The sequence below is a fragment of the Hyperoodon ampullatus genome (genome assembly GCF_949752795.1).
Source record: "Hyperoodon ampullatus genome assembly, chromosome: 4".
Taxonomy (NCBI): Eukaryota; Metazoa; Chordata; class Mammalia; order Artiodactyla; family Ziphiidae; genus Hyperoodon; species Hyperoodon ampullatus.
The window spans coordinates 165,954,575-165,980,750 of NC_136917.1; the positions used below are offsets into that span (position 1 = coordinate 165,954,575).

General features: G+C 40.1%; 1 protein-coding gene across 2 annotated transcripts in view; it reads left to right on the forward strand.

Annotated features, from left to right (window-relative positions):
• Positions 1-6,637: 6,637 nt before the first annotated feature.
• The window catches only part of CTNND2 (catenin delta 2), a gene marked incomplete at both ends in the record, with an annotated part of 950,049 nt that continues 930,510 nt past the window's right edge, over positions 6,638-26,176 (forward strand). For both annotated transcript variants that reach the window (XM_079701889.1, XM_079701890.1), the window contains one exon: positions 6,638-6,674. In XM_079701889.1, coding sequence (XP_079558015.1) covers positions 6,638-6,674 — 37 coding nt within the window. The remainder of the gene's footprint in view (positions 6,675-26,176) is intronic.

Consider the following 26,176-nt stretch of genomic DNA (forward strand, 5'->3'; position numbering starts at 1 on the left):
TTGGGGAATTTTCCACAAAAGCAAACTGCTCTCTGAACACTCCCTTAGACCCTCATGTTTGTCTTGATGACAGATGACATGCAGCAGCAATAGAAGCTGAGGAGTGTTTTTCTTTTTAATAAATTTATTTATTTATTTATTTGGCTGTTGGGTCTTCGTTGCTATGTGCAGGCCTTCTCTAGTTGCAGCAAGCGAGGGCTACTCTTTGTTGCGTTGTGTGGGCTTCTCTTGTGGATCATGGGCTCTAGGTGCGTGGGCTTCAGTAGTTGTGGCACGCAGGCTCAGTAGTTGTGGCGCAGGGTCTTCGTTGCTACGAGGCATGTGGGAATCTTCCCGGACCAGGGCTTGAATCTGTGTCCCCTGAATTGGCAGGTGGATTCTTAACCACTGCGCCACCAGGGAAGTCTGAGAAGTGTTGTTTTATAGGCGGTCACGTGCCTCTCCAAACAAAATTTGGGTCCTGTACAAAAGGAAGATGAGGAAGATAGCTATTGGGAAGGTAACCAACAGCGATTTGGACTCAATTAGATTAGTTTGGCTTAATTAGAAGAGTGAATAGAGAAAGTAGAGGATAAATACATTTGAAAGGCCAAATCAAAGTTCTAAGGCAAAACTACACAATAAATGGTGATATCGACAAATATTTAGGATTCAGGAAAGAAGCTGAATCTGAGGCTGTAAGACTGAGGGAAAATCAGGATTAATTTGTAGATTCTTCCTATGCATGCATGCCAAATTTGAGGCCTGTGTATGTGAGTAATCATTAATCATAATTTTTACACTATAAAAATGATAGAATAACAACTAACATGTTTGGTAGGGTCCAAACTCTTTAATGAACCCAGCTTCCCTTCCTGGGGCTACAGTATACATGATTATAATAGATAACTATTGATTTTCCTAAGTGAATCATTTAGATATTTCATTCTCAAACCTACTGAAACCCCAATGCCTTATTCTTATAACAAATATTGTATAATGCTTCATTTGCTATTTTGAAAAGAAATTCACAGATATTAACTGATTTTTAAGGGTCTACACAATACTTTAAGATAAATATAGAGAAGAAACAAAAGGAAAATTATTTAAAATAAAATATTATGTTTTTCTTTATGTAAATGCTTGGTCACAACTAGGTTCGAAGAGCTAACCAAATACTCAGATACTTCTCCCTGCATGTAGCATCACCGTAATGATAATGGCTATAACAACAGACGGATACAGAAGTCTTCTTCTGGTGAGAAGTATACTACTGGTGACATTGTTCTTAATCTTCTGAACAAATCATGGTCAATTTCTGAACAAAACAATGTTAAATCTTTCCATAATTTATATCTTAATAGCATTCCTGCAAAATTCAAGTTATATTAAAAGCATCCAAAAATTTTTCTTGCTTCTATGTAAAATGGAATAATGTAGTAGGCTTAGTTACATGTGAACAGGTTCTTAACACCATGGATGAAAAGCTGTGAGGGATCCAAGATTCCTGTGTCCTTCCTCCTGTGGGATTGTCACATATATTTCAGAATGTTTAAAATGTGTGGCTCGTGACCACAGACTGCTAGTGACACTTAGAAAATACCCTCTTACACATTTCTAAAATGGAAACAGTAATGCTTCCATTAAGAACCATTGACTTAGATGTTTGGTGTAAAAACTGAAATTTTGTTGATGAAATTTTTATACTAAATCAACTCTGCCTTAAAATTTATCTAGAAAGTCTGGATGAACCTTGATAAGAACTTCCCTGGTCCACTCTTTGGATCTTATTTTACAGGATTCTCCTTCCTATTCTTTGTCTGTAGGTATCAAGCCAGCCAATTTGGGGAGTCAATTCCTTCATCCTCTAGAACTGCATTAAATTTATAAGCATTGCTGATAAATCATAGCATAACATTTATTTCTCCTTGTTACCAATGCCTGTTATTAAGATCCTGGGTCCAGGTCCACACTCCATAATTTGATGTTTTCTTTCTGTATATGTAATTCACCAATGCCTGTTGACCTAGACTTCTGACTCATTGCCCAGTTCTGATCAGTAATGCTTGACTTTCTCCATGCCTGACCAGCCTACATTGGATTTAGACATTTTAACACTAGGTTGTAACTTTTGATACATGTAGGGGCCTTCGTTAAATCCCTCACTGCTCTTTGATTCCTTCCCTGGGTTCACTCCTGTTCCATTGTATCTCCAAGAACCTCAACCCTTACTGAGCACACTTGCTGTATCCCTCTTCTTGCTTTGCTTCAGTACTTTAGGTCTGATTTCCTCACCATGCTACCCAAGTCCTGGCACAAAACACGAAATTCCTGGAAGAGGCAAAAACAATGAGAAAACATGGAAAGAAAGACGTTGATTAAAAGAATCATCAACACCATAAGCATATAGACAATTAGAAAGAAATAAGGCTGTATGAGTGTGGTTACCTCGTCGGTGTTTTTCCTTTCTCCCATCATCTAATAACCCCAATTTATAATTAAATCCAATAAGGATAGGGATTCAGTTTTCTTGCCTATTGTTGTGCTATTGATTCTCCAAATTTTATCCAGTGTCTGAACCACAGTAGACGCTCAATAAACGTTTGCTGGTGAATGAATGAATGACACCATCACATGAATAGTAGCAGCAGTAAAAGGTAGTTTGTGTGAAAGTGCAGGTTTCAAATCAAATAATGAAATAACCCACACATTGTTCTTAATTATAATGGTTAATTCAAATTAGTTAACTTACTTTGAAAGTCATTTAATAACATTCTCTAGTAACAAATGTATATTTTTATGACCACTAAAAGTGTTTATCAGCCATATATATATAGAGTTTTGTCCCTATTTTAGAGAATTTGATTTGAAATTTAAATTGCAAATTTGAAAGGAGTATCATTACTCTCTCTGTTTAAATGCTGGACAGCAACAACAATCACTCACATAGTTTAATTTTCCAACTTGAGAAATTTCCACTTGTTTATCCAGTGGGTAATTCACTTTAAAAATTACAGGAATACTATCTTCTATTTGAACCTCAATGGCAAGTTACACTGCTATATTTAAATCACTTCGAATCAAACAAGAGTGTCACTCTCCTAAAATTGGCATATTTTGAAGTATAAAATATGATACATTAATGTCTAAGAATATTTTAAACTATTTGGTCTTATTCCTAAAAATATAAGTAAAATCCCCATATAAAATATATTTGCTTCAAATTTTGAATTGATCTGAAAAATCCAGAGGTAGAACAATCAGTATTTAGATGTGATTTCTGTATCGCATAACTCTTTTGATGTATAAACAGAAGAAACAGTAAAAATTTCTCTTTTAGCATTGAGTACTATAATTTGAAAATAATAAGTTAATAATTTTCTGGTCTCATGGTGAACTAGGGAATTCAGAATATTCCTTTTCACAGGAACCATCAGAGGCAGGAGGCAAAAGATGGCAGCAGTGAGTCGTTCCAAGATCTCACACTACCCAGGATCATTTTATTTTATTTTTCAGTATTATCAAATTGTGCATTTACTAATATCTTCAGTTACAAATTATTTTAGAAGAACAGAAATCATCTGCCCTCTAAAGAAGTCTATAGGGACTGCCTACGGGTCATTTCCAAGGCATACAATTAGTGAATAGGGTTTGCTATTGCTCAGCTCAAAAATAACTCTAAAAAACTTTAGAAAATTATTTTCTTAACTTAGATCTATACGGGCATAAAAGACACCTGTATTTTCTGTGGATGGTATCTATACACCTACTTCAAATATAATCGAAAATGGAACTGACCTACCCTCCAAGTCTGCATTCCCCCCCACACCCAAAGACTTCCTGAGTTAAAAGATGCAAAGAGGAGTACAGTTTAAATTTTCTTCTAAAAATCCGACCAAAGCTACGGTGAAAACAAAGAACATCCTTTAAAATATAATGTGGCCTAATGGATACAGCACTGCTAATTAGTCTCGTACCAAATACTCCACAGTAACTGAACTGCCTTTCTGAGAACTAAAATAAAAACTACAGTTCAACATCTGCTGAAAAATGGCCCAACAGTGTCCTCCCTCAGAGGAGTCAGAAGTATATATTTTTAAAATAAATTTATTTATTTATATTTTGGGGTCTTTGTTGCTGTGCATGGCTTTCTCTAGTTGTGGCGAGCGGGGGCTACTCTTCGTCGTGGTGTGCAGGCTTCTCATTGCAGTGGCTTCTCTTGTTGTGGAGCACGGGCTCTAGGCGCACGGGCTTCAGTAGTTGTGGCACGCGGGCTCAGTAGTTGTGGCTTGTGGGCTCAGCAGTGGTGGTGCATGGGCTTAGTGGTTCTGCGGCACGTGGGATCTTTCCCAACCAGGGATCGAACCCATGGCCCTGGCCTTTGCAAGCAGATTCTTAACCACTGCGCCACCAGGGAAGCCCCAAGTCAGAAGTACTTTAACATACAGCCAGCTTTAAAACTTGGAGCCATGCTGGCGAACTACTTTTGGAGGTGAGACCAAGCCTATATATGCCTATTCAGCCTTGAGGTAGGAGGATTAAAAACGTACATTTGCACTGTTGTCAAAAGTCCTTGCTTAATCTTGCCCCTTGCATATATTTCTACCCGTTTAACCTGTCTAAACACTTCTCCTTTGCTCTTACTTCAAATTTTAACTTCCTCCAAAGTATGCTAGAGAATAGCCTGGGATAAATATTCAGCTCATTTAACTTTGTTGGATAATATCTTCTGACACAAAAGAGAAATACTTTGCCTCTGAGAATCACAAGCCCCTGGAATCCCTCTGATGACAACTTCCTGTATGCTGCCATGCTTATGTGTGTCTCGTAAACCAGCTCTGGGGAGGGGAGGAGTGGAGAAGATCACAACCTCAGACAGTCTGGGATCCACAGGGTCAGGGATGGTGCGCGGTGGCATCGTTAGAAAGGGTGTTTGCCCTGGTCCCCGGGCACGCTGCGCTCTGCCTGCCCAAGTCTTGTCATTGCAACAGGGGTGAGCCCCGTCATGACCTCCAAAACCGAGGGACACGGGTGAAGGCCCAGAGGACTTCCTTGGCACAAGGGTCTTGTTTTCTAACAAGACTTTTCACTGTTCACTGCGGTGATGCTCCTTGCTGTATTTCACAGCAAAGAGAGGCAAAGAGAAGTCCCCATGGAGTCAACGAGCTGTCAAACCAGGAGGTGACACAGAAAACCAATCTGAAAGTGACAAGAACAATACAGGGGGTATAGGAAAACTTTGGGGGAAGAAACGGGTGAGAGTTTTCATCTTAGCCTGGGAGAGGGCGTAGGGGAGGAGGGAGCCCAAGGTGGCAGAGGTGCGGAAGTTGGAAGAAAGAAGAGGCGGCGCTGGAGGAGGAGGTGAACTTAGCATTACGATCCATTCAAGATCCAAACTAGACAAAGGTCTTTCTCGCAGGAAGTTACATACTTCCAGGTTCAAATCCAGAGGGATTTCGTTTAAGGAGAAAGTCTCTCCACCCGCGAAAAGCATGTTTAATCGAAGCACTGGAAGTGACAGAAGACTGGACAGACGCCGTGGGGAAGACCGGAGATGGATGTCCTGCCTTCTTTGCTCTAGAACCACAGGATTTGAGAGCCTTCATCTCCACCCAGCAGCAGTCACATTCAGCCTGCCGCCTGCCCCAGCACACACACATGCTGTCTTAGAACCCCCTCCATCCCTGCCCTTTGTTTGCACGCTGACATCTGTCAGACCACCATAAACTGTCAGCATCTTGCACGTAAATGAAGGCACTGGCCCTATGAGCACCGTTCTAACCCCGGGTTCCAGGCCTTCCTCGGGTCCTTCCCGGCTTTCGCCTGGTTCGCGAGCATCCACCCATCTGAGGGGCCGGAGTCTGCGTTCGCAAGGATGCTCGGCCCTCTCCCAACCCGCGGCCTCCTCCCCTCTCTCCTGCTGCTGCTGCTGCTGCCGCTGCTGCCGCGAAAACCAGGAGAAGTGGAATGCGCACGGCGAAGCGCGGCGCTCTCGCGGCGGCACTGGGCATGCTCAGCACCCAGGGCAGGTTCGGGCGGCGAGGCGGACGCTGCTTCACTAGCCGGGCGCCCGAGCCGGCCGCCGAGGTATAGGTGGAGGCTGAGGGTGCCGCGCGCCGCGGGAGGAGCTTCGCCCGCGGCGGCGGCACAGGTGGCGCGGGCCGCGCGCGGGGCGCAGCACGGGAGCGCTCGGCGCCGGGCGCCGCGGCGGCCCCAGGCTCGCGCCCGCGGCGGCAGCCGGCCGAGCGGAGCGGTGGCTGAGGCGGTGGCGGCTCTCTCAGCCCGCCCGGCGGCGGCGGCGGCGGCGGCGGCGCCCGGAGCCCGGAGGAGCCCCGAGGAGCCGAGAGGAGTCCGGAGGAGCCGGCGGGAGTCCGCAGGAGCCCCGAGCCCGCGGAGCCCGCGGAGCCGGGCAGGGGGCGCTGCTCTCGCTGCGCTCGGAGGGGCCGCCGGGCCGGGCGCCGCGCACTGGCGTCGGGAGCCGCCTCTCCCCCGCGGCGCTCGCCCCTGCTCCCGGCCGGCATCCCTTGTTCCGCGGCCGCGCTCAGACAACAAAAGCGGAAGATGCTGCAGTTGGGCAAGGTCAGGACCTTGCCCTGAAGCCGGGCGGCGGCGCGCACGCCTTTTCCCGGACTGAGAAGCTGTCGCTGGTGGCGGGTGCATGTTCGCGAGGAGGCAGTCGGGCGCCGCGCCGTTCGGTGAGTTGCCTTCCTCCGGGCTTCTGGGGCCAGGCGCATCCTGCTCGGCGTCGTCGTCGTCGTTCTCCCCCTCCTTGCCGCCAGTGGGGGTTGGTCCTCGGCTGCTCCCGGCCGGCCGGTGACGGCGGCGGCTGCTACGCGGTCCTGCCAGCCGGGGGAGGACCGCGATCGCGCCGGGTCCCCTCTCGGAAGACGGCTCTGCCTGGAACGGGGGCCGGGGTTAGTGCCCTTGTCGGAGCGGTGGCCAGGTGGCTCCTCTGCGTGTTCCCGCTCCCCGCCACCCATCTCCCCCGGAGGAGGCGTATATAGGGCAACACCAACAATACTGCTCCCTGCCACCCTCCCGAATATACCCGTTGCATCCATGACGTCCCTAATATACGGGAGAAGACGGGTGGGGGTGGGGAGGACTTCCCTCCAGTCTTTCGCCCTTATGTTCAATGTCATTACGATGTTTGGCTAGAACAAAATGGAAATACTTGGTCGTATGTGTCCATGGCTGTTTCTTCAGTCTCCCGCTGCTCGCCAGACCCAGAGCCCCTTTGGTCTATATTTAGCTGTTTCAGAGGAAGCATTTGCAGCTCGATTCACAGGTTTCGGGGGCTTCTGCGTCCTGACAATAGAGAGCGAGACTCCGGCAAGCGCCGTCTGAAACCCAGGTTCGGAACCCTGTGCATGTGGGTGGGAGGTGGCTAGGCGATATTTGGGTGATCGGTAATTAATGGCCGAAAGCAAAGCTGCTTTTCTTTTTCGCCGACCTTCCTCTCATTCTGGCGTGTACTGTGTTTCTGTCGATTGCTGCTCAGCTGGTTCCAACCACTACGTTCCGAATTAAGTCGCTAGAGAGGTGGTGCAGCCTCCCTGGTCTGTGTGGTAGGAAAACAGTCTGAGAGGTTTTGGGGTGTGTGTATGTCTGTGTGTGTGGTTCCCACCACGAACAGTTACTTATAAAAATGCCTAAAGTTGTGTTTCCCTGCGAATGTTGGGGTACTGAAGGATGTGGAAAAAAAGATGGGCAGGTTGTGGTTCCAAGATGTTTCTTTTCCCCTTGCGTGCTTCTCTTGAACTGATCTGATTTGCTTTGGCTCTGAAAGGTGTTTTTAAGCATGCATGCCTAATGTTACCAAGCAAATACGTTAGTTTCGGAAAGGGATATGTTACAACCATAGTGTCAGGTCTGATATGTATATATTTTCACTTTTAGGAACTAGGTGACCGATATTTAAGATGCTTGGAATTTTCTGCAACGACTTCTATGAAAATAGGGAGGTGCTGAAACTACCTAAGAGTTATCTCATTGTTCATCTTTCCATCTGCAGGTTAAATTACCATGGCTACTGATGGTAGTTTAGTTCACCTCTTTGCTGTTAGTAGTTCACCTGCAGGATTAAAAGGCTTTAGAGCTGTACCACTTTAAAAATCTCATGGAAGAGTGTTTGATGTGACTCATACCGAATTACAGGGCTGAACCTGTGCCTCATTTGGGGCGCTTGATCTATGAGAAGTATGACAGATAGGGGTGGGCATCCTCAAATATGGACTCAATGCTTTACAGCTCTGTGAAATCTCTTTGCCACATGCAGAATCCATTTTTAATGTTTTGGGGAAAACGTTCGGTGGCATCCTCACTGATTGGTGGGTTACACGATCTCAGGGCTTGAATGAAGATGATTGCATCTGGAGTTAGATGTTGAAATTTGGGAAGCCTGTAATTATACAGCTCACAAGGCTCAGTGTCGCAGAAGGACTAGCAAGGTCTATATGGCTCGAGTTAATCGAAGATTGTGATTAGTTTTACCAGTGTTGCTTTAGTTTCACCTTATTCATATTCAGAGAACTTCCCAAGAGCACTCTGAACACACTCTTGTGCTTGTTGCATTGTTTTAATATCAGATTTCTTGCAGAAAGAAGCAATAGGTGACGTACACATTCATTTCTCTTTTCAATTTTCCTTTTGAATCTAGTGTTTCAGTTTTAAACATGATTCTTAGAGGACTAGTAGAGATTACTCTGTGTCTGTGTGTGCACACAGAGAGCAGCTGATGGGCGTGGGAAAAACTACATGTGTCGGATGTATGAGTTTTATGCTATTTGCGGGTTGAAAATGATAGTACTTGATTGAACGGCAGTTGTAGTGAGTACAGGAGGTCGTTGCCCTATTAAAATTGTCATAGTCTTGTGGAAAGGAGTTATTTAATTTGGTGTATGTTTGTGTCGTTGTAGAACCTAATCATTAGAGATGTCACTAATGTTTTCGTTGTTCGCAATAATACCCATGCACTGTCAAATTACAGTAATTCCAGCAAATTCACATCTTTCACAGTGAGAATACAAGCCACTTCTTTCTTCCACTGAAATAGTTCATCAGAGAGAAAAATGGAATTCAGATGATATTAGTTGAAAATGTGATCAATAATTTTGTTAAATCACTTCTAAGGATAATATCACATTCACAGTGACCTTTAAAATTAAAATGAAGTTATAATATTATCAAATATATCATTACTTTTGACACGTAAGTGAATACGCAGTACTTTTCCTGACAGTGTTTTGGAACTTGACAGTTTCTATTGTGCTTTTTCAAAGTTCTGTTTTATATGGTATGCATTTATGTAGAATTGTTGAAGAGTTCTCCAGAGTAATTTCATCAGGTTGTCTTTATGTAAGAAAATACTAAAGTTACATTTAAAATAATTTATTGTAATTTGTCCATAAAGTGAGGGATAGTTTGTATGGACCAGTATTTCTGGTTGTAACAAGTCAGTTGAACTAAAATAGGAACTGTTGCCATGTTGAACTGCCAAAAGTGTTCTTTTTTTTTTTTCTTCTTTCTTTTTCTGATGATTATCCCCAGAAGATATGAATGCACATTAATGGTTATTTCTCTGTGTGAACTTTATTTTACTTTATTTAGTGGGGAATTGGTTATGCTAGGATTACTATTCCTAAAAGTTTTTATTTTTTTATAAAGATTTTTATCTTTAAAAGATGCCACATAGTTGAGAGTACCTAAACTTGAACACACATAATTCAGAGGGTGAACAAATAATCAAGAGAAAACCAACAGGTGTTTTTAAATCCAGTACTTCCATTGAAGGCTTAGTACAGTGGATCTTTGCTGGGCTGAAATACACCTTCAAGCCAAATTCTTCAGTTGGCTTCCATGATGGTTTTCATGACTCATATTCCAAAGGTGTTCTCAGGACTCTGGTACTTTGATGGCTTTGTGATAAGTGTCACATGGATAGGGATGAAAAGTTAATTTGAGGGCTTCCGTGGTGGCGCAGTTGTTGAGAGTCCTCCTGCCGATGCAGGGGACACGGGTTCGTGCCCCGGTCTGTGAAGATCCCACATGCCGCGGAGCGGCTGGGCCCGTGGGCCATGGCCGCTGAGCCTGTGCGTCCGGAGCCAAGTTAATTTGAACGAGAATAGTTCATGATACTTGTTGCTGGCTTTAGTTTATCTGATAATGTGCCAAAGCAACAGGTTTTTATATTAATGTAAAATATTAAACATGTCATAGATAAATAATTTCTATCACATTCTGTGCCAGTCTAGCCTACTGATTAATAAACTGCCTGGTTGGCTTTAATGAATCCAGTTATATTCACAAACAGTGCCTCCAGCCCAGGCATCTCACAGAAATATTTTACCATACTGTGCTTTTACTCCGTGAAAAATGTTAAGACTCATTACAAAAATGTGTAGTTATGACACCTCCACTTGTTTATCTTTTGATCACGTAGCAGCTGAGTGTAATTTGAAGTTCTGTATCATGGTTAATTGCTTTGTAGGAAATGTCTTAGCTATATTAGGCTATGGAAGTTACACTCTGTATCAATTAGTTTTTGACATACTGCAAATAATGACTAAGTGAAACAATGCTTCCAAGAAGCTTTCCATCTTAGGCAAATATTCACCTGTGTCCCTTGGTGAGATTCCTGAAAAGTTATCTGTGAGATGAATTACATATATTGAAACTTATTATTCCATTAATTGTTATTTCAGGTCAGAAATATATTTCTAGAGAAAAAGTTGGGCTTTGCCCTATAACATATATATGTCATATTTTTACTGTTTAACATATTTATATATAATATTAGAATATATATATCATAGTGTAATGCTATTTTGGATTCTGCTTCGAGTAAGTGGAGCGGTGAGAGATAGCACTGGCTTTGGATGGATCCCACCTCTGTCTCTACTAAGCTGTGTGTCCTTGGCCATTTATGTTATCCTCAATTTTTAGCTCGTTTTTTTCAGCTGTAAAATGGGTACGATAAATAAATGTATACATTCAATAAATAAATAAACAAACAAAATGAACAAGTCATGGCGATGAAATGTACAGCATGGGGAATATAGGCAATAATAATGTATAATAGATTTGTATGTCTTATTTTTAAAAATGAGTACAATAACACAGGATCTCAAAGTGTTTTAGTGTAAAGTAAGTGCATAAGTGGCTTGTAATTATAAATATTTGTACAAGTACAAGAGGTGGATATCTATATATTAGGATGAGTACTTATGCTTCATTTATGTATTATTAAATGTGTTATAAAAGCCACGACCCTCTCTAACAAAGGCTTTTAAATGGATATATTCTTTCTCTACTACTATTGATATTATTACTGTGTTATGTAGATTTACATATAAAATATGTTTTCTGCTCTTCAACATGCCAGTCCTTTACATATGAAAATATATAATAGTTAAGCTAAAAGAGAAGCAAATTATATCTCCTGGCACCATTATTTAAAAGCTTCTAATCTAACAGTAAGAAATTGCAAAATTTTGATATTCTGTATTAGCGTTATACTATTCACCTGATTACAGTCAAATTTTCTACAAAGATGAACATTGTACAAAGAATATTATAGACAGTTTAATAAACATCCCTCTCCACGAGGTCAAATGTTAAACATCCGCTCTGTTTAGAACCACAGAGCATGAATCCTGTCATAAAATCATTGTGACAAAGAAAAAAAGAAACTTAAACAGCTAAATTTATTACATAAGGAGAAGACACACCCCACCCACAATTACAATCAAGTTTTTGGGAAAAAAAAGAAGTGTGAGTCCATTGGTACCTTTTTGAAAATAAATGGTCATTTCCACTTGTCCTTTCACTCTTAGTTGCTTCAGTGAAGTGCTGAACTCCTCTGGGTTTGATTCTGCCCAGCCCCTGTCAGGTAGAACTGAGATCTTCAGCATAATTTTTATGATAACAATGCTTGGATGAATCTTAGACTTTGTTACAGAATGTGACCTGTATAACAGGAGGCTAATTTATCTTCAGTCAGAAAAACATTTTAAATGTGGGTATTTATATTCAGATTTATGTACTGCTGGGGGAACTGCCAGTTATAAGTTACCAGAGTGAAATCCATGTTACCATAAAAGAACGTTCTGCTTTTTGGATCAAAGTACATGGGTAAGCCAATTATGTTTGGTTAAATAACTATGTGTCAAAGTTTCTATAAGTTTTGAATGATACGGAGTGTATTCCTAGATGGGATGTTTAGTTTATAACATTAGATGATGGGGAACAGTTAATTCTATCATTGAAATTAGTTATTACATTTATCCTGAATAGGTGAGGACTGGAGATTTTTCATTAATAACATTTTTTGCTTAATAGATGTCATTATTACAACTTTCATTAGACATTTGGTTTAATATATATGTATTAAGAAAAATGCATTTTGTACACATGTTTTGAATAATTTATGATTTGGTTTATAAGCATCTTCATAATCTTATAATGCTTATTGTAATCTTTTTTCCCTTAAATATGCAACAACATAAATCACAGAAAGGTATGCATTTACCTCAAATTATAAAATGTGCAGAAATGTGGACTGGTGGTATCTCTAAGGAACCCAGTAAATATCAACCCTCCCTGATTCTGAAAAAAGTTGGGATGTGGGAAGAAAAAAAGGAGAAAGGGGCGGCCACCATGGGGAAAATATCCATTTTGATTAGGTATAGCTTGATGTGATGCCAAATGACATCCAGGACCCTGGCCTTCCTCCCCTCCTCGCTTCCCACAGGGACAGAGCTGGCTCTGAGCTCTAGAGCCTAAACCTTGCTCTCTGCAGGCAGGGAGATCTCCAGAGGAAGAAGGAAGAAGCTAGCCATGCTGCTTCCTTTATTCTTCAGAGGCAGAGAAAACCAAGGGTTGGGGAGAGGCTGGAAGTGTTACATTAATTAAGTTCCTTTCGCCTGGAAGGAAATATCACCAGTAGGGAAAAAGTGTTCCTTTTATTGATATGGTTTATAAAGAATTCTGGTTGTAGAATCCTGGATATAGTAGCTTTAATGGTATTTTGCTTGATGGTTGAACTCTTTAAATATTTTATGGTATTTTGACACTATAACAGGAATTACCAGGGGAGTGTGCAATGCCCTGGCTGATTTATAGAGAGCTGTGGTCCATGAAATTCAGCTGATTTATGTATTGCCAACTTAAAAATTACTCATTTCTTCCCTTACTCCTCATGCTAGACTTTGACTGTCAGTAATTGGATGGCCTTGTAAGTGGTACGAATTGGACATAAAAAGGACAGTGTCAAAATCGGAGTTCCCAAACTGTATATAAATGATGACCCATGCTAGCTATTATTCACAACACTTTCTACCTCAGTGTAGATAATTAGAGTTTGGCTGTTGTTTCATGTTTTAAGTTTGAATAGGAGCAATACGGGACACCATTAAGAAAGAAGAACAAAACAGGATTTTCATAGACATGATGTTTGATTTGACTTCAAGCATGATTACTCAACCTAAAAAAACTCAAAAAACAAAAAGCTCATTCCTTAAAATAAATTTTATTCTTCCCTCTCAAATATTTTATTTGGACTTTCAAACATTAGAGTAACATAGCGGTCATCACCTTCAGTAACACAGAATAATTTAATTTCCAGGAAGAGCAACTTCTTTGGCAGCAAACCAAGTCTTCCGAATATAAAAGAGCCAAAATTCAGCCTCTTGTTTCTAACACATTCCTCGTTGGTGCTGAGCATGGTATATATATATATATATTTTTTTTTTTTGCGGTACGCGGGCCTCTCACTGTTGTGGCCTCTCCTGTTGCAGAGCACAGGCTCCGGACGCGCAGGCTCAGCGGCCATGGCTCATGGACCCAGCCGCTCTGCGGCATGTGGGATCTTCCCGGACCGGGGCACGAACCCATGTCCCCTGCATCGGCAGGCGGACTCTCAGCCACTGCGCCTCCAGGGAAGCCCTGAGCATGGTATTTTTAGGCTCACTGGATGAGGAGGGAAGGAGTTCTCCAGAAAGACAGGTGACGTGGGCATCGTGTAGATAGTCTGAGAGACAGGAGGAATCATGTCACATTTACCCAGGACATGGAAGGTAGTGCAGGAAGACTGGGGCTTGTAGTGTGTGGATCAAACTGTTTGGCCTGAGTTGGGTTGGAAAAGAATATAATGTTGAATGCATAGTAGATGTATAGACATGCAATGGCACCCTTATCCAAAAGAATATTATGTAGCTATGAGTTATCTTTTCAAAGAATAGTTGATTATATGGGCAGTATTCATGGTACTGAAGGTGAAGAAAAAAATCCAGACAAAAACCTACATTGAATAGGATACCCATCCTACACACCCACTCACGTAGACACACAAACACAAGAACATAGAATTTATGGCAGTTTCAAGTGTTTTGTTCTTTATATATTATCTCTCCACCAAATATATCATAACTTGATATATAATACATCACCACACAGGAAAAAATCATGCCTTTAAATTTTTGAAAAGAATATTATATATTTGCTTTGGGATAAATTTCATTAATCAGCTGAATGTCTGACTGAAAGTAAACAGAGTTCATTGCTCGTGGAGTGCATATTACACATATTCTAATCAGTGCCACACCTAGGTTTTCTCTGCTTTTAAATTTGAGAGATGTATTGTGTAGTTTTAGCAAGTTGTTGTCTTCTTGAGAACTCCGCAGCACATTAGTGAAATATTTTTCTCTTTTTCAACTAATGCTTTATTATTGTTTTCCGTTTTTAAAAGTAATGCACGCTTATTAACAATTTGGAAAATAGAGAATTGATTCAAAGAAGCTAAAGTTCATGTATGATCTCCAGCCCCTGAAATGAGTATTTTTAGAAGAAATGCTATCCCATACACATATTTAAATTTAGAAGACTTCTCATATTCTGTTTTGTTACACTTTTAACATGTAAAATGGCGCTTGTCATATAATTAATACTCATCCATACCTTTATATAACATCAGTTACTTAAATAACTTGCTGTTTTTGGAGATTGATGGCATTTTCATTTTGGGGTGGTATATATGATGTTATAATTAAAGCTAAATAGTTTTCATCTGGTTATTTTCTCTAAGTTACTTCCCTAGAACTGGATGTTTTCAGGACTATTGATATATGTCGTCACATTGTCCTCCAGAAACATTCTATAATTTATATCTCTTCAGGCAAAGCAAGAGTGTGCCAATTTCCCCGTGATTTTGATAACACTGTGTATTATAATTTAAAAAAAAGGCAAACCCAAACAACAATTTTCAGTTAAATAGGGGAAATATCATGTTTTCCTGTGGTTTAGTTTCCTTCTCATTAAATATGGCTGAGGTTAAATATTGTATAAGTTTATGACGGACTCCTAATTCTTTGGTGAATTATCTTTTTTATCTTCTGCATACTGCTTAATTGGCCTATTTGCCTTGTCCATGATTTGTGTTCTTGTTGATAGTAATTATATTACCCTTTGCCATGTTTTATCCGTTTATCCCTCATTTTATGAATTCTTATTTTATTTTTTTGATGTTGGGGTAGGAGTTTATTAATTAATTAATTTATTTTTGCTGTTGTGGGTCTTCGTTTCTGTGCGAGGGTTTTCTCTAGTTGTGGCAAGCGGGGGCCACTCTTCATCGCAGTGCACAGGCCTCTCACTATCGCAGCCTCTCTTGTTGCGGAGCACAGGCTCCAGACGCGCAGGCTCAGTAGTTGTGGCTCACGGACCCAGTTGCTCTGCATCATGTGGGCTCTTCCCAGATCAGGGCTCGAACCCATGTCCCCTGCATTAGCAGGCATATTCTCAACAACTGCACCACCAGAGAAGCCCTGAATTCTTATTTTTAAAGCATAATTCTAAAGCTTGTAGTTCAGTGTACCCCCGTTTCTTAGAAGGAATTCTTCTTTAAGGAAACTTTCCACTGCTCTCTGCTTCTGTGTGTCCCAGTAGTAAAGACGCCAGTGGAACACATGGAGGGAATGGTTTAATAGTTTTATCTCAACATGACGGAGTTCATAGCTCGACTTTTTCATTTTTTAGTGAGTAGATAAGTTACCACTGAGTGTCATAGTTGATGGAGGGGAAATAAAAATTCCTGTGTCTTCAGGGTTTTGTGTGGGCAAACTAAGAGAGTATGGACTTAAAATACATAGCGAGAACCTAGTACATTAGTGAACCTCAATTACTTTAGTAATTTAGTAATCATATATACAGGGACATATATTTCTACATCTATCATATATACAATGTACAAGTCATAGAGGACCATGCTTCTCCTGACCCCCACCCCATATTGGTAATCAGTCCCTTTTTATCACTGATTCTAAAATCCTAGGACATAGTTGGCCCATGGTAAACTCTCTGCTAATCATGGTGAGCTATATGTACACTTTAAATATATATATATTTTATTTATTTATTTATTTTACAGCAGGTTCCTATTAGTTATTGTTTAATACATATTAGTGTATACATGTCAATCCCAGTCTCCCAATTCATCACCCACCCCGCTACTCTCCCTCCCCCTTGGTGTCCATACGTTAGTTCTCTACATCTGTGTCTCTGTTTCTGTCTTGCAAACCGGTTCATCTGTACCATTTTTCTAGTTCCACATATATGCGTTAATATACAATATTTGTTTTTCTCTTTCTGACTTACTTCACTCTGTATGACAGTCTCTAGATCCATCCATGTCTCTACAAATGACCCAATTTCGTTCCTTTTTATGGCTGAGTAATAGTCCATTATATATATGTACCACATCTTCTTTATCCATTCGTCTGTTGATGGGCATTTAGGTTGTTTCCATGACCTGGCTACTGTAAATAGTGCTGCAGTGAACATTGGGGTGCATGTGTCTTTCTGAATTATGGTTTTCTCTGGGTATATGGCCAGTAGTGGGATTACTGGGTCATATGGTAGTTCTATTTTTAGTTTTTTAAGGACCCTCCATACTGTTCTCCATAGTGGCTGTATCAATTTACATTCCCACCAACAGTGCAAGAGGGTTCCCTTTTCTCCACACCCTCTCCAGCATTTGTTGTTTGTAGATTTTCTGATGATGCCCATTCTAACTGGTGTGAGGTGATACCTCATTGTAGGTTTGATTTGCATTTCACTAATAATTAGTGATGTTGAGTAGCTTTTCATGTACTTCTTGGCCATCTGTATGTCTTCTTTTGAGAAATGTCTATTTAGGTCTTCTGCCCATTTTTGGATTGGGTTGTTTGTTATTTTTATATTGAGCTGCATGAGCTGTTTATATATTTTGGAGATTAATCCTTTGCCCGTTGGTTCATTGGCAAATATTTTCTCCCATTCCGAGTGTTGTCTTTTCATCTTGTTTAAAGTTTTCCTTTGCTGTGCAAAAGCTCTTACATTTCATTAGGTCCCATTTGTTTATTTTTGTTTTTATTTCCATTACCAGGTGGGTCAAAAAAGATCTTGCTGCGATTTATGTCAAAGAATGTGCTTCCTATGTTTTCCTCTAAGAGTTTTATACTGTCTGGTCTTACATTTAGGTCTTTAATCCATTTTGAGTTTACATTTGTGTATGGTGTTATGAAGTATTCTAATTTCATTCTTTTACATGTAGCTGCCCAGTTTTCCCAGCACCAATTATTGAACAAACTGTCTTTTCTCCATTGTATATCCTTGCCTCCTTTGTCATAGATTAGTTGACCATAGGGGCATGAGTTTATCTCTGGGCTTTCTGTCATGTTCTGTTGATCTATATTTCTGTTTTTGTGCTAGTACCATATTGTCTTGATTACTGTAGCTTCATAGTATGGTTTGAAGTCAGAGAGTCTGATTCCTCCAGCTCTGTTTTTTTCCCACAAGATTGCTCTGGCTTTTTCGGGGTCTTTTGTGTCTCCATACAAATTTTAAGATTTTTTGTTCTAGTTCTGTAAAAAATGCCATTAGTAATTTGATAGGGATTGCACTGAATCTTTAGTTTGCTTTTGGTAGTATAGTCATTTTCACAATACTGATTCTTCCAATCCAGGAACATGGTATATCTCTCCATCTGTCTGTGTCATCTTTGATTTCTTTCATCAGTGTCTTACAGTTTTCTGAGTACAGGTTTTTACCTCCTTAGTTAGGTTTATTCCTAGGTATTTTATTCTTTTTGTTGCAGTGGTGAATGGGATTGTTTCCTTTATTTCCCTTTCTGATCTTTCATTGTTAGTGTATAGGAATGCAAGAGATTTCTGTGCATTAATTTTGTATCCTGCAACTTTACCAAATTCATTGATTAGCTCTAGTGGTTTTCTGGTGGTATCTTTAGGAATCTCTACGTATAGTATCATGTCATCTGCAAACAGTGACAGTTTTACTTCTTTTCCAATTTGTATTCCTTTTATATCTTTTTCTTTTCTGATTGCCGTGGCTAGGACTTCCAAAAGTACGTTGAATAATAGTGGCAAGAGTGGACATCCTTGTCTTGCTCCTGGTCTTATAGGAAATGCTTTTAGTTTTTCACCATTGGGAATGATGTTTCCTGTGGGTTGGTCATATATGGCCTTTATTATGTTGAGGTAGGATCCCTTTATGCCCACTTTCTGGAGAGTTTTTTTCATTAATGCGTGTTGAATTTTGTCAAAAGCTTTTTCTGCGTCTACTGAGATGATCATATGGTTTTTATCCTTCAGTTTGTTAATATGGTGTATCACATTGATTGATTTGCATATATTGAAGAATCCATGCATCCCTGGGATAAATCCCACTTGATCATAGTGTATGAGCCTTTTAATGTGTTGTTGGATTCTGTTTGCTAATATTTTGTTGAGGATTTTTGCATCTATATTCATCAGTGTTATTGGTCTGTAATTTTCTTTTTTTGTAGTATCTTTGTCTGTTTTTAGTATCAGGGTGATGGTGGCATTGTAGAATGAGTTTGGGAGTGTTCCTTCCCCTGCAACTTTTTGGAAGAGTTTGAGAAGAATGGGTGTTGCTCTTCTCTAAATGTTTGATAGAATTCACCTGTGAAGCCATCTGGTCCAGGGCTTTTGTTTGTTGGAAGAGTTTTAATCACGGTTTCAATTTCATTACTTGTGTTTGGTCTGTTCATATTTTCTGTTTCTTCCTGGTTCAGTCTTGGAAGGTTATACCTTTCTAAGAATTTGTCCATTTCTTCCAGCTTGTCCATTTTATTGGCATAGAGTTGCTTGTAGTAGTCTCTTAGGATGGTTTATATTTTTGCGGTGTCTGTTGTTACTTCCCCTTCTTCATTTTTAATTTTACTGATTTGAGTCCTCTCCCTCTTTTTCTTGATGAGTCTGGCTAAAAGTTTATCAATTTTGTTTATCTTCTCAAAGAATCAGCTTTTAGTTTTATTGATCTTTGCTGTTGTTTTCTTTGTTTCTATTTCATTTATTTCTGCTCTGATCTTTATGATTTCTTTCCTTCTGCTAACTTTGAGGCTTTTTTGTTCTTCTTTCTCTAATTGCTTTAGGTGTAAGGTTAGGTTGTTTATTTGAGATATTTATTTTTTCTTAAGGTAGGATTATATTGCTATAAACTTCCCTCTTAGAACTGCTTTTGCTGCATCCCGGAGGTTTTGTGTCATCGTGTTTTCTTTGTCATATGTTTCTAGGTATTTTTTGATTTCCTCTTTGATTTCTTCAGTCATCTCTTGGTTATTTAGTAGTGTATTGTTTAGCCTCCACATGTCTGTGTTTTTTATAGTTTTTTCCTGTAATTGATATCTAGTCTCATAGTGTTGTGTATCGAAAAGATACTTGATATGATTTCAATTTCCTTAAATTTACCAAGGCTTGATTTGTGACCCAAGATATGATCTATCCTATAGAATGTTCCATGAGCACTTGAGAAGAAAGTGTATTCTGTTGTTTTTGGATGGAATGTCCTATAAATATCAATTAAGTCCATTTTGTTTAATGTATCATTTAAAGCTTGTGTTTCCTTATTTATTTTCATTTTGGATGGTCTGTCCATTGGTGAAAGTGCGCTGTTACAGTCCCCTACTAGTGTTGCATTACTGTCAATTCCCCCTTTTATGGCTGTTAGCATTTGCCTTATGTATTGAGGTGCTCCTATGTTGGGTGCATAATTATTTACAATTGTTATATCTTCTTCTTGGATTGATCCCTTGATCACTGTATAGTGTCCTTCCTTATATCTTGTAACAGTCTTTATTTTAAAGTCTATTTTAACTGATACGGGTATTGCTACTCCAGCTTTCTTTTGATTTCCATTTGCATGGAATATATTTTTCCATCCCCTCACTTTCAGTCTGTATGTGTCCCTAGTCTGAAGTTGTTCTCTTATAGACAGCATATATATGGGTCTTGTTTTTGTATCCATTCAGCCAGTCTTTGTCTTTTGGTTGGAGCATTTAATCCATTTACATTTAAGGTAATTATCAATATGTATGTTCCTGTTACAATTTTCTTAATTGTTTTGGGTTTGTTTTTGTAGGTCCTTTTCTTCTCTTGTGTTTCCCATTTAGAGAAGTTCCTTTAGCATTTGTTGTAGAGCTGGTTTGGTGGTGCTGAATTCTCTTAGCTTTTGCTTATCTGTAAAGCTTTTGATTTCTCTGTGGAATCTGAATGAGATCCTTGCTGGGTAGAGTGCTCTTTGTTGTAGGTTCTTCCCTTTCATCACTTTAAGTATATTTTGCCACTCCCTTCTGGCTTGTAGAGTTTCTGCTGAGAAATCAGCTGTTAACCTTATGGGAGTTCCCTTGTATGTTTTGTCATTTTTCCCTTGTTGCTTTTAATAATTTTTCTTTGTCTTTAATTTTTGTCAATTTGATTACTGTGTGTCTCAGCATGTTTATCTTTGGGTTTATCTTGCCTGGGACTGTCTGTGCTTTCCCATGTTAGGGAAGTTTTCGACTATACTCTCTTCAAATATTTTCTTGGGTCCTTTCTCTCTCTCTTCTCCTTCTGGGACCCCTATAATGTGAATGTTGGTGCATTTAATGTTGTCCCAGAGATCTCTTGGGCTGTCTTCATTTCTTTTCATTCTTTTTTCTTTATTTTGTTCTGCAGCAGTGATTTCCACCATTCTGTCTTCCAGGTCACTTATTTATTCTTGTGCCTCAGTTATTCTGCTATTGATTCCTTCTAGTATATTTTTAATTTCAGTTATTGTGTTGTTTCTCTGTTTGTTTGTTCTTTAATTCTTCTTGGTCTTTGTTAAACATTTGCTTCTTCTTGATCTTTGCCTCCATTCTTTTTCTGAGGTCCTGGATCATCTTCACTATCATTATTCTGAATTCTTTTTCTGGAAGATTGCCTATCTCCACTTCATTTAGTCGTTTTTCTGGGGTTTTATCTTTTCCTTCATCTGGTACATAGCCCTCTGCCTTTTCATTTTGTCTATCTTTCTGTGAATGTGGTTTTTGTTGCACAGGTTGCAGGACTGTAGTTCTTCTTGCTTCTGCTGTCTGCCTTCTGGTGGATGAGGCTGTCTAAGAGGCTTGTGTAAGCTTCCTGATGGGAGGGACTGGTGGTGGGTAGAGCTGGGTGTTGCTCTGATGGGCAGAGCTCAGTAAAACTTTAATCTGCTTGTCTGATGATGGATGGGGCTCAGTTCCCTCCGTGTTGGTTGTTTGGCCTGAGGTGACCCAGCACTGGAGCCTACAGGCTCTTTGGTGGGGCTACTGGTGGTCTCCCTGAGGGCTAATGCCAAGGAGTACTTCCCAGAACTTCTGCTACCAGTGTCCTTGTCCCTGAAGTGAGCCACAGCCGCCCCCCCCCCACCTCTGCAGGAGACCCTCCAACACTAGCAGGTAGGTCTGGTTCAGTCTCGTCTGGGGTCACTGCTCCTTCCCCTGGGTCCCGATGCACAAACTACTTTGTGTGTGCCTTCCAAGAGTGGAGTCTCTGTTTCCCCCAGTCCTGTGGAAGTCCTGCAGTCAAATCCCACTAGCCTTCAAAATCTGATTCTTTGGGAGTTCCTTCTCCCATTGCTGGACCCCCAGGTTGGGAAGCCTGACGTGGGGCTCAGAACCTTCACTCCAGTGGGTGGACTTCTGTGGTATAATTGTTCTCCAGTTCATGAGTCACACACCTAGAGGTTATGGGATTTGATTTTGTTGTGGTTGTGCCCCTCCTACCATCTCATTGAGGCTTCTTCTTTGTCTTTGGACGTGGGGTATCTTTTTTGGCGAGTTCCAGTGTCTTCCTGTCAATGATTGTTCAGCAGTTAGTTGTAACTCCGGTGCTCTCACTATACATACAGTTATGTTTTCATTGTCCAAAATGATTCATGAACTAAGATTTGTTTGCTTTTGGTTCATTTTGGGTGCTCAGCACTGTGGCTCTCTGGAGGGAACACTGGCTTAGAATTCCGAGTTCTGGCATCCAGATCATGCTTGATACTAGCTTTCTATTGTGACCTTGAGTCTGTGCCTATTTTGTGTTCTGCTCATTGGGATCAAAATTCACAGGGCTTTTGTGAATGTGATATGCTAATTCATATGAAAATGCTCTGGGAGGCCGAATCATAACAAGCATTTAAGTATAAAATATATTCCCTGGAACTTTCGATATGCTTCAAAAGTAGAGTAATCTTTTTTTTTTTTTTTTTTTTTTGCATGAATTGGAATCAAGAGATTTTCTTGTCTGTAAAACTAAGTCTCTGACCTCCATTACTAATAGCGTCATAAACTGCCCAATTCTCTGATGGTTGTAAAGATACTGCTACATTTCATGCCATTGGGTATCACCTAAAGGAAGAATTCTCCTTTATCCATCAGCGGAAGTAATTCCTGTTCTTTCTTTATACCACTTCAAAAATTATATGTTATACCAAATTGGCTCAATGAAATTCCTTCTATTTTTTTCTTTTTTGCACAGATATTTGCCACTTAAAAGGGAAGTAGAATGAAGTCCTATTGTTCCTCAGAGATTGAAGTCTGTAGAAATGTCCCCAGAATATTATTTTCTCTCCTGGTGGGCTGCAGAGTCTGGCACCTGGAAGGCTTTATCAGAACAGTTTTAGAAGTGTGAACCATAGCTGGCTTCCATTTTTTGAGCAGATTTCCTTAAATACTTGGAACAAAACTTCAGAGAATTCTTATCACTGTAACTGTAGCCTTCCAATAGGAAGAAATCATGTGTAAGTTACAGAAAAAATAAAAAAAAATCCCTTTAATTTGTTCCCTATTCTTATATAACTTTTGAAGGAAGGGGAGTTAATATGCATCATTGAGAACATTTCTTAGTGAGTAGCAAAGTTTTAGGTACTCAGGAGGAGATGCAAATTATGGTTTTGCTCACTGCTTGGAGCAGGCTCAGGTATGATCCTTTTTTCTTAGAAATATGAAGTCTTCTTTCCGCAGCTGAGGTCAGGTTGGGCGATAAATTGGATAGTGATTTCATATTTCCTGGTTCAGCCGTTGAGATGATTCATGGGGTGCTTTTAGCTTGTACATATGAACCCTAGAAAGAAGCAGAGTGTGAAAAGGTGGGGCAAGAGGATGGCTGGGGGAAATTGACACTTGGCGACATTCCATCTTCCTCCACAAATACAGACTGTGGACACACAAGACAGTATGCTCTGGAGAGCTCTGATAGATGGCATGGGAATTTGCTCACACCTGGGAAGAAGTGTGGAGATTTTAAGTGAGAAGAAGCAGGCAGCTTAAACTACTTTTGGCAACATACTTTTTTTAACGGGCTGGTCAACTGTTCACTGATTAATCCATTCAGTCAACAATGGGCTGAATATGAGTTTTGAAGGAGCAGTAATTTATAAATAGTGGCAAACAACAGGCTACTTCAGAGCCAGATAATGTGCCCTGCTCTGAGTAGTTTAGCCATTTTCTCTAGTTGGAGAGTAGCTACTTCTATCCTTTTCAGTCTTGGATTTCAAACTCAGGTGGCCATGCTGCCTTGTTTCCCATCACACCTCTGAAATCCTTCCCTTCCTCCCTGCCAGTTCTATTTAAAATGCATTCATTGCTGCTAGGACTCAAGATCTTTCATTGCTAAACATAAATACTTTACGTTTATATAGTGTAATAATATGAGTTTATGTGGCTTTCTGGCAGCCTGACAAATAATGCATTTTATAATAGCAGGTATACCTACAGCATGGCAGGTGGTACAGACCTACAAGGGGGAGAGCTGGGGGCAGCCTGATAAAGTGCTGTCTTGAGTTGAACAGGGTGTGAGAGGAAATATAAGCAGAGTTATTCCTTTAAGTTTCATAGCATGTTAGTCATTACAAGTGCTTTCCCATATTTTATCTTTTGAAAGGGAGGATAAGGATTTTGAAAGCTATGTAACAGATTTTCGAACCAATAGGAGATTTTGTCATTTTTGCTTATTCTCGGAAGCTTCTTAGGTGTTTTTTTTTTTTTTATCGGAGTTTAAATATATATGCTGATCCTTGCAGTTATTCATGATTTTAGTTATTTGAGATGTGGCAGGTTGCGGGTTTGGTGGCTGGATGAGTTTTTTAGCTGTGACACAGAGAAGATGCTCTTAAACTCAGAACTAGTTTCACGGTTTCTCTCAACGTTTTAATGTTATGCTACATAGTTTTTGTATAAGTAGATCATTGTTACCTACATGTTTACTGCTAACGTATCTCTGAAGATAGATATCTTTGGGCATTTGGCAAAGGGTAAGGCTGCTTCTACATTCATTTCAAGGCATTGAGAAGGACAGTGAGGGCAGGTGGGCCATCTCAGTATATCCATATGGTACTCAACACTTTGCAGTGATACTGTTGGCACATGGAAAAGTTGCCACCATCATATCAAGAAGCCAAGTTGTGCATGCATATTAAGCTAAAAGTGTAGATGTGAAGTGCGATTTCAGGTGTTGGGGTGTGCAGCTGTGTGACGTTATAGAGAATGTCATGATGTCAGAGGAATTTGTGAAGTTGTTTGCAGATCACCAGGAGAAGATGGTAGAACATTCTGACAAGAGATCTATAGACTCCTCTGTAGCACTGAGTGGATAATTGAATACCTTGCTAAGTGGTGGGACTTTTACCTCATTCAAAAATGAGAACACACCATGTCCCCTCAGTCACAGAATGATATCATTTCATGACTCACTACTAGCCCTCATACACAACCCATGAAATCCCCAGGATGCACCTAGGGTTAGGGTTGCTAGATTTAGCAAACGAAACTACAGGACACTTAGTTAATTTGAATTGCAGATAATAGTAGGGTTTTTCTTTTTTTTTTTCCAGTATAAGTATGTCTCAAATATTGCATTGGACACACTTATACTAAAAAATATTTGTTGTTTTTCTGCAGTTGAAATTCAACTGGACCTACCCACTTACAATCTTTTGGGCACAATAAGGACCTGCAGTTCTCTGGCTTTAATAATGATAATAATAATAAGTTGTTGAGCCTTTATTGTGTGTCATAGACTGCTACACCTTACTTGTGGTAGAAGGCCTTCTTGGTTTACTAATCATTCAACATCATTATCTTAAATGCCACTTTCTTGTGCTAATAAGCCTTTTAGTCTTAACCTCAGGCCAAAGTGAACTGCTACAGAAATTTTGTTTTTCATGTATGGAGTATTTCATGTATTGCCCTTTATATCAATCATCTAGGAAAGAATCTGTTATAATTCTCTGGCCACCTCATACAAATGAACATAAATATTAAAATATTTTATGATTGAACGAGGAGGTTGTGTGTCCTCCTCTAGGATAAGCTAGATTATGCTGCTATAACAAACAGCCCCAAGATTTCAGCAGCTTAAAAGGGTAAAAGTTGGTCCATCTGCAGCATGGGTTGGTGAAAAGTGGGAATGGAAACTTGGATAATCCTTGTTACTCTGGGACTCAGGCCAATGGCTCCCACATCTTTGCCTATTCTTCCATGATCATTGAGGTAGCGAAAGGGAAATGGAAAATTGTGTCATATATCATTCAGTCCTATTCCATCAGGCAAACCAAATTATGTGGCCATGTGCAAATTTAAAGGGAGGGGGAAGCCCAGTCCCACCATATGCCCAGAGGATGAGGAGAACCAGCATACTGGTGAGCAGCCCTGAACACATCATAGAAAAAAATATATATATTGGTGGAATCCTTGAATGAGAGTTGGACAGCTTACATGTACTTTAACTTTAGGAGTTAGTCTTTGTGAGCCTACAGTTTTTATTAGTGAAACAAATCTTGCTTCAGAATTCTTATACATAAAATAAAACCGAGGATTTCAGAAAAGTAGGAGAAGATGAATGTCAAAGTCTCATTAATG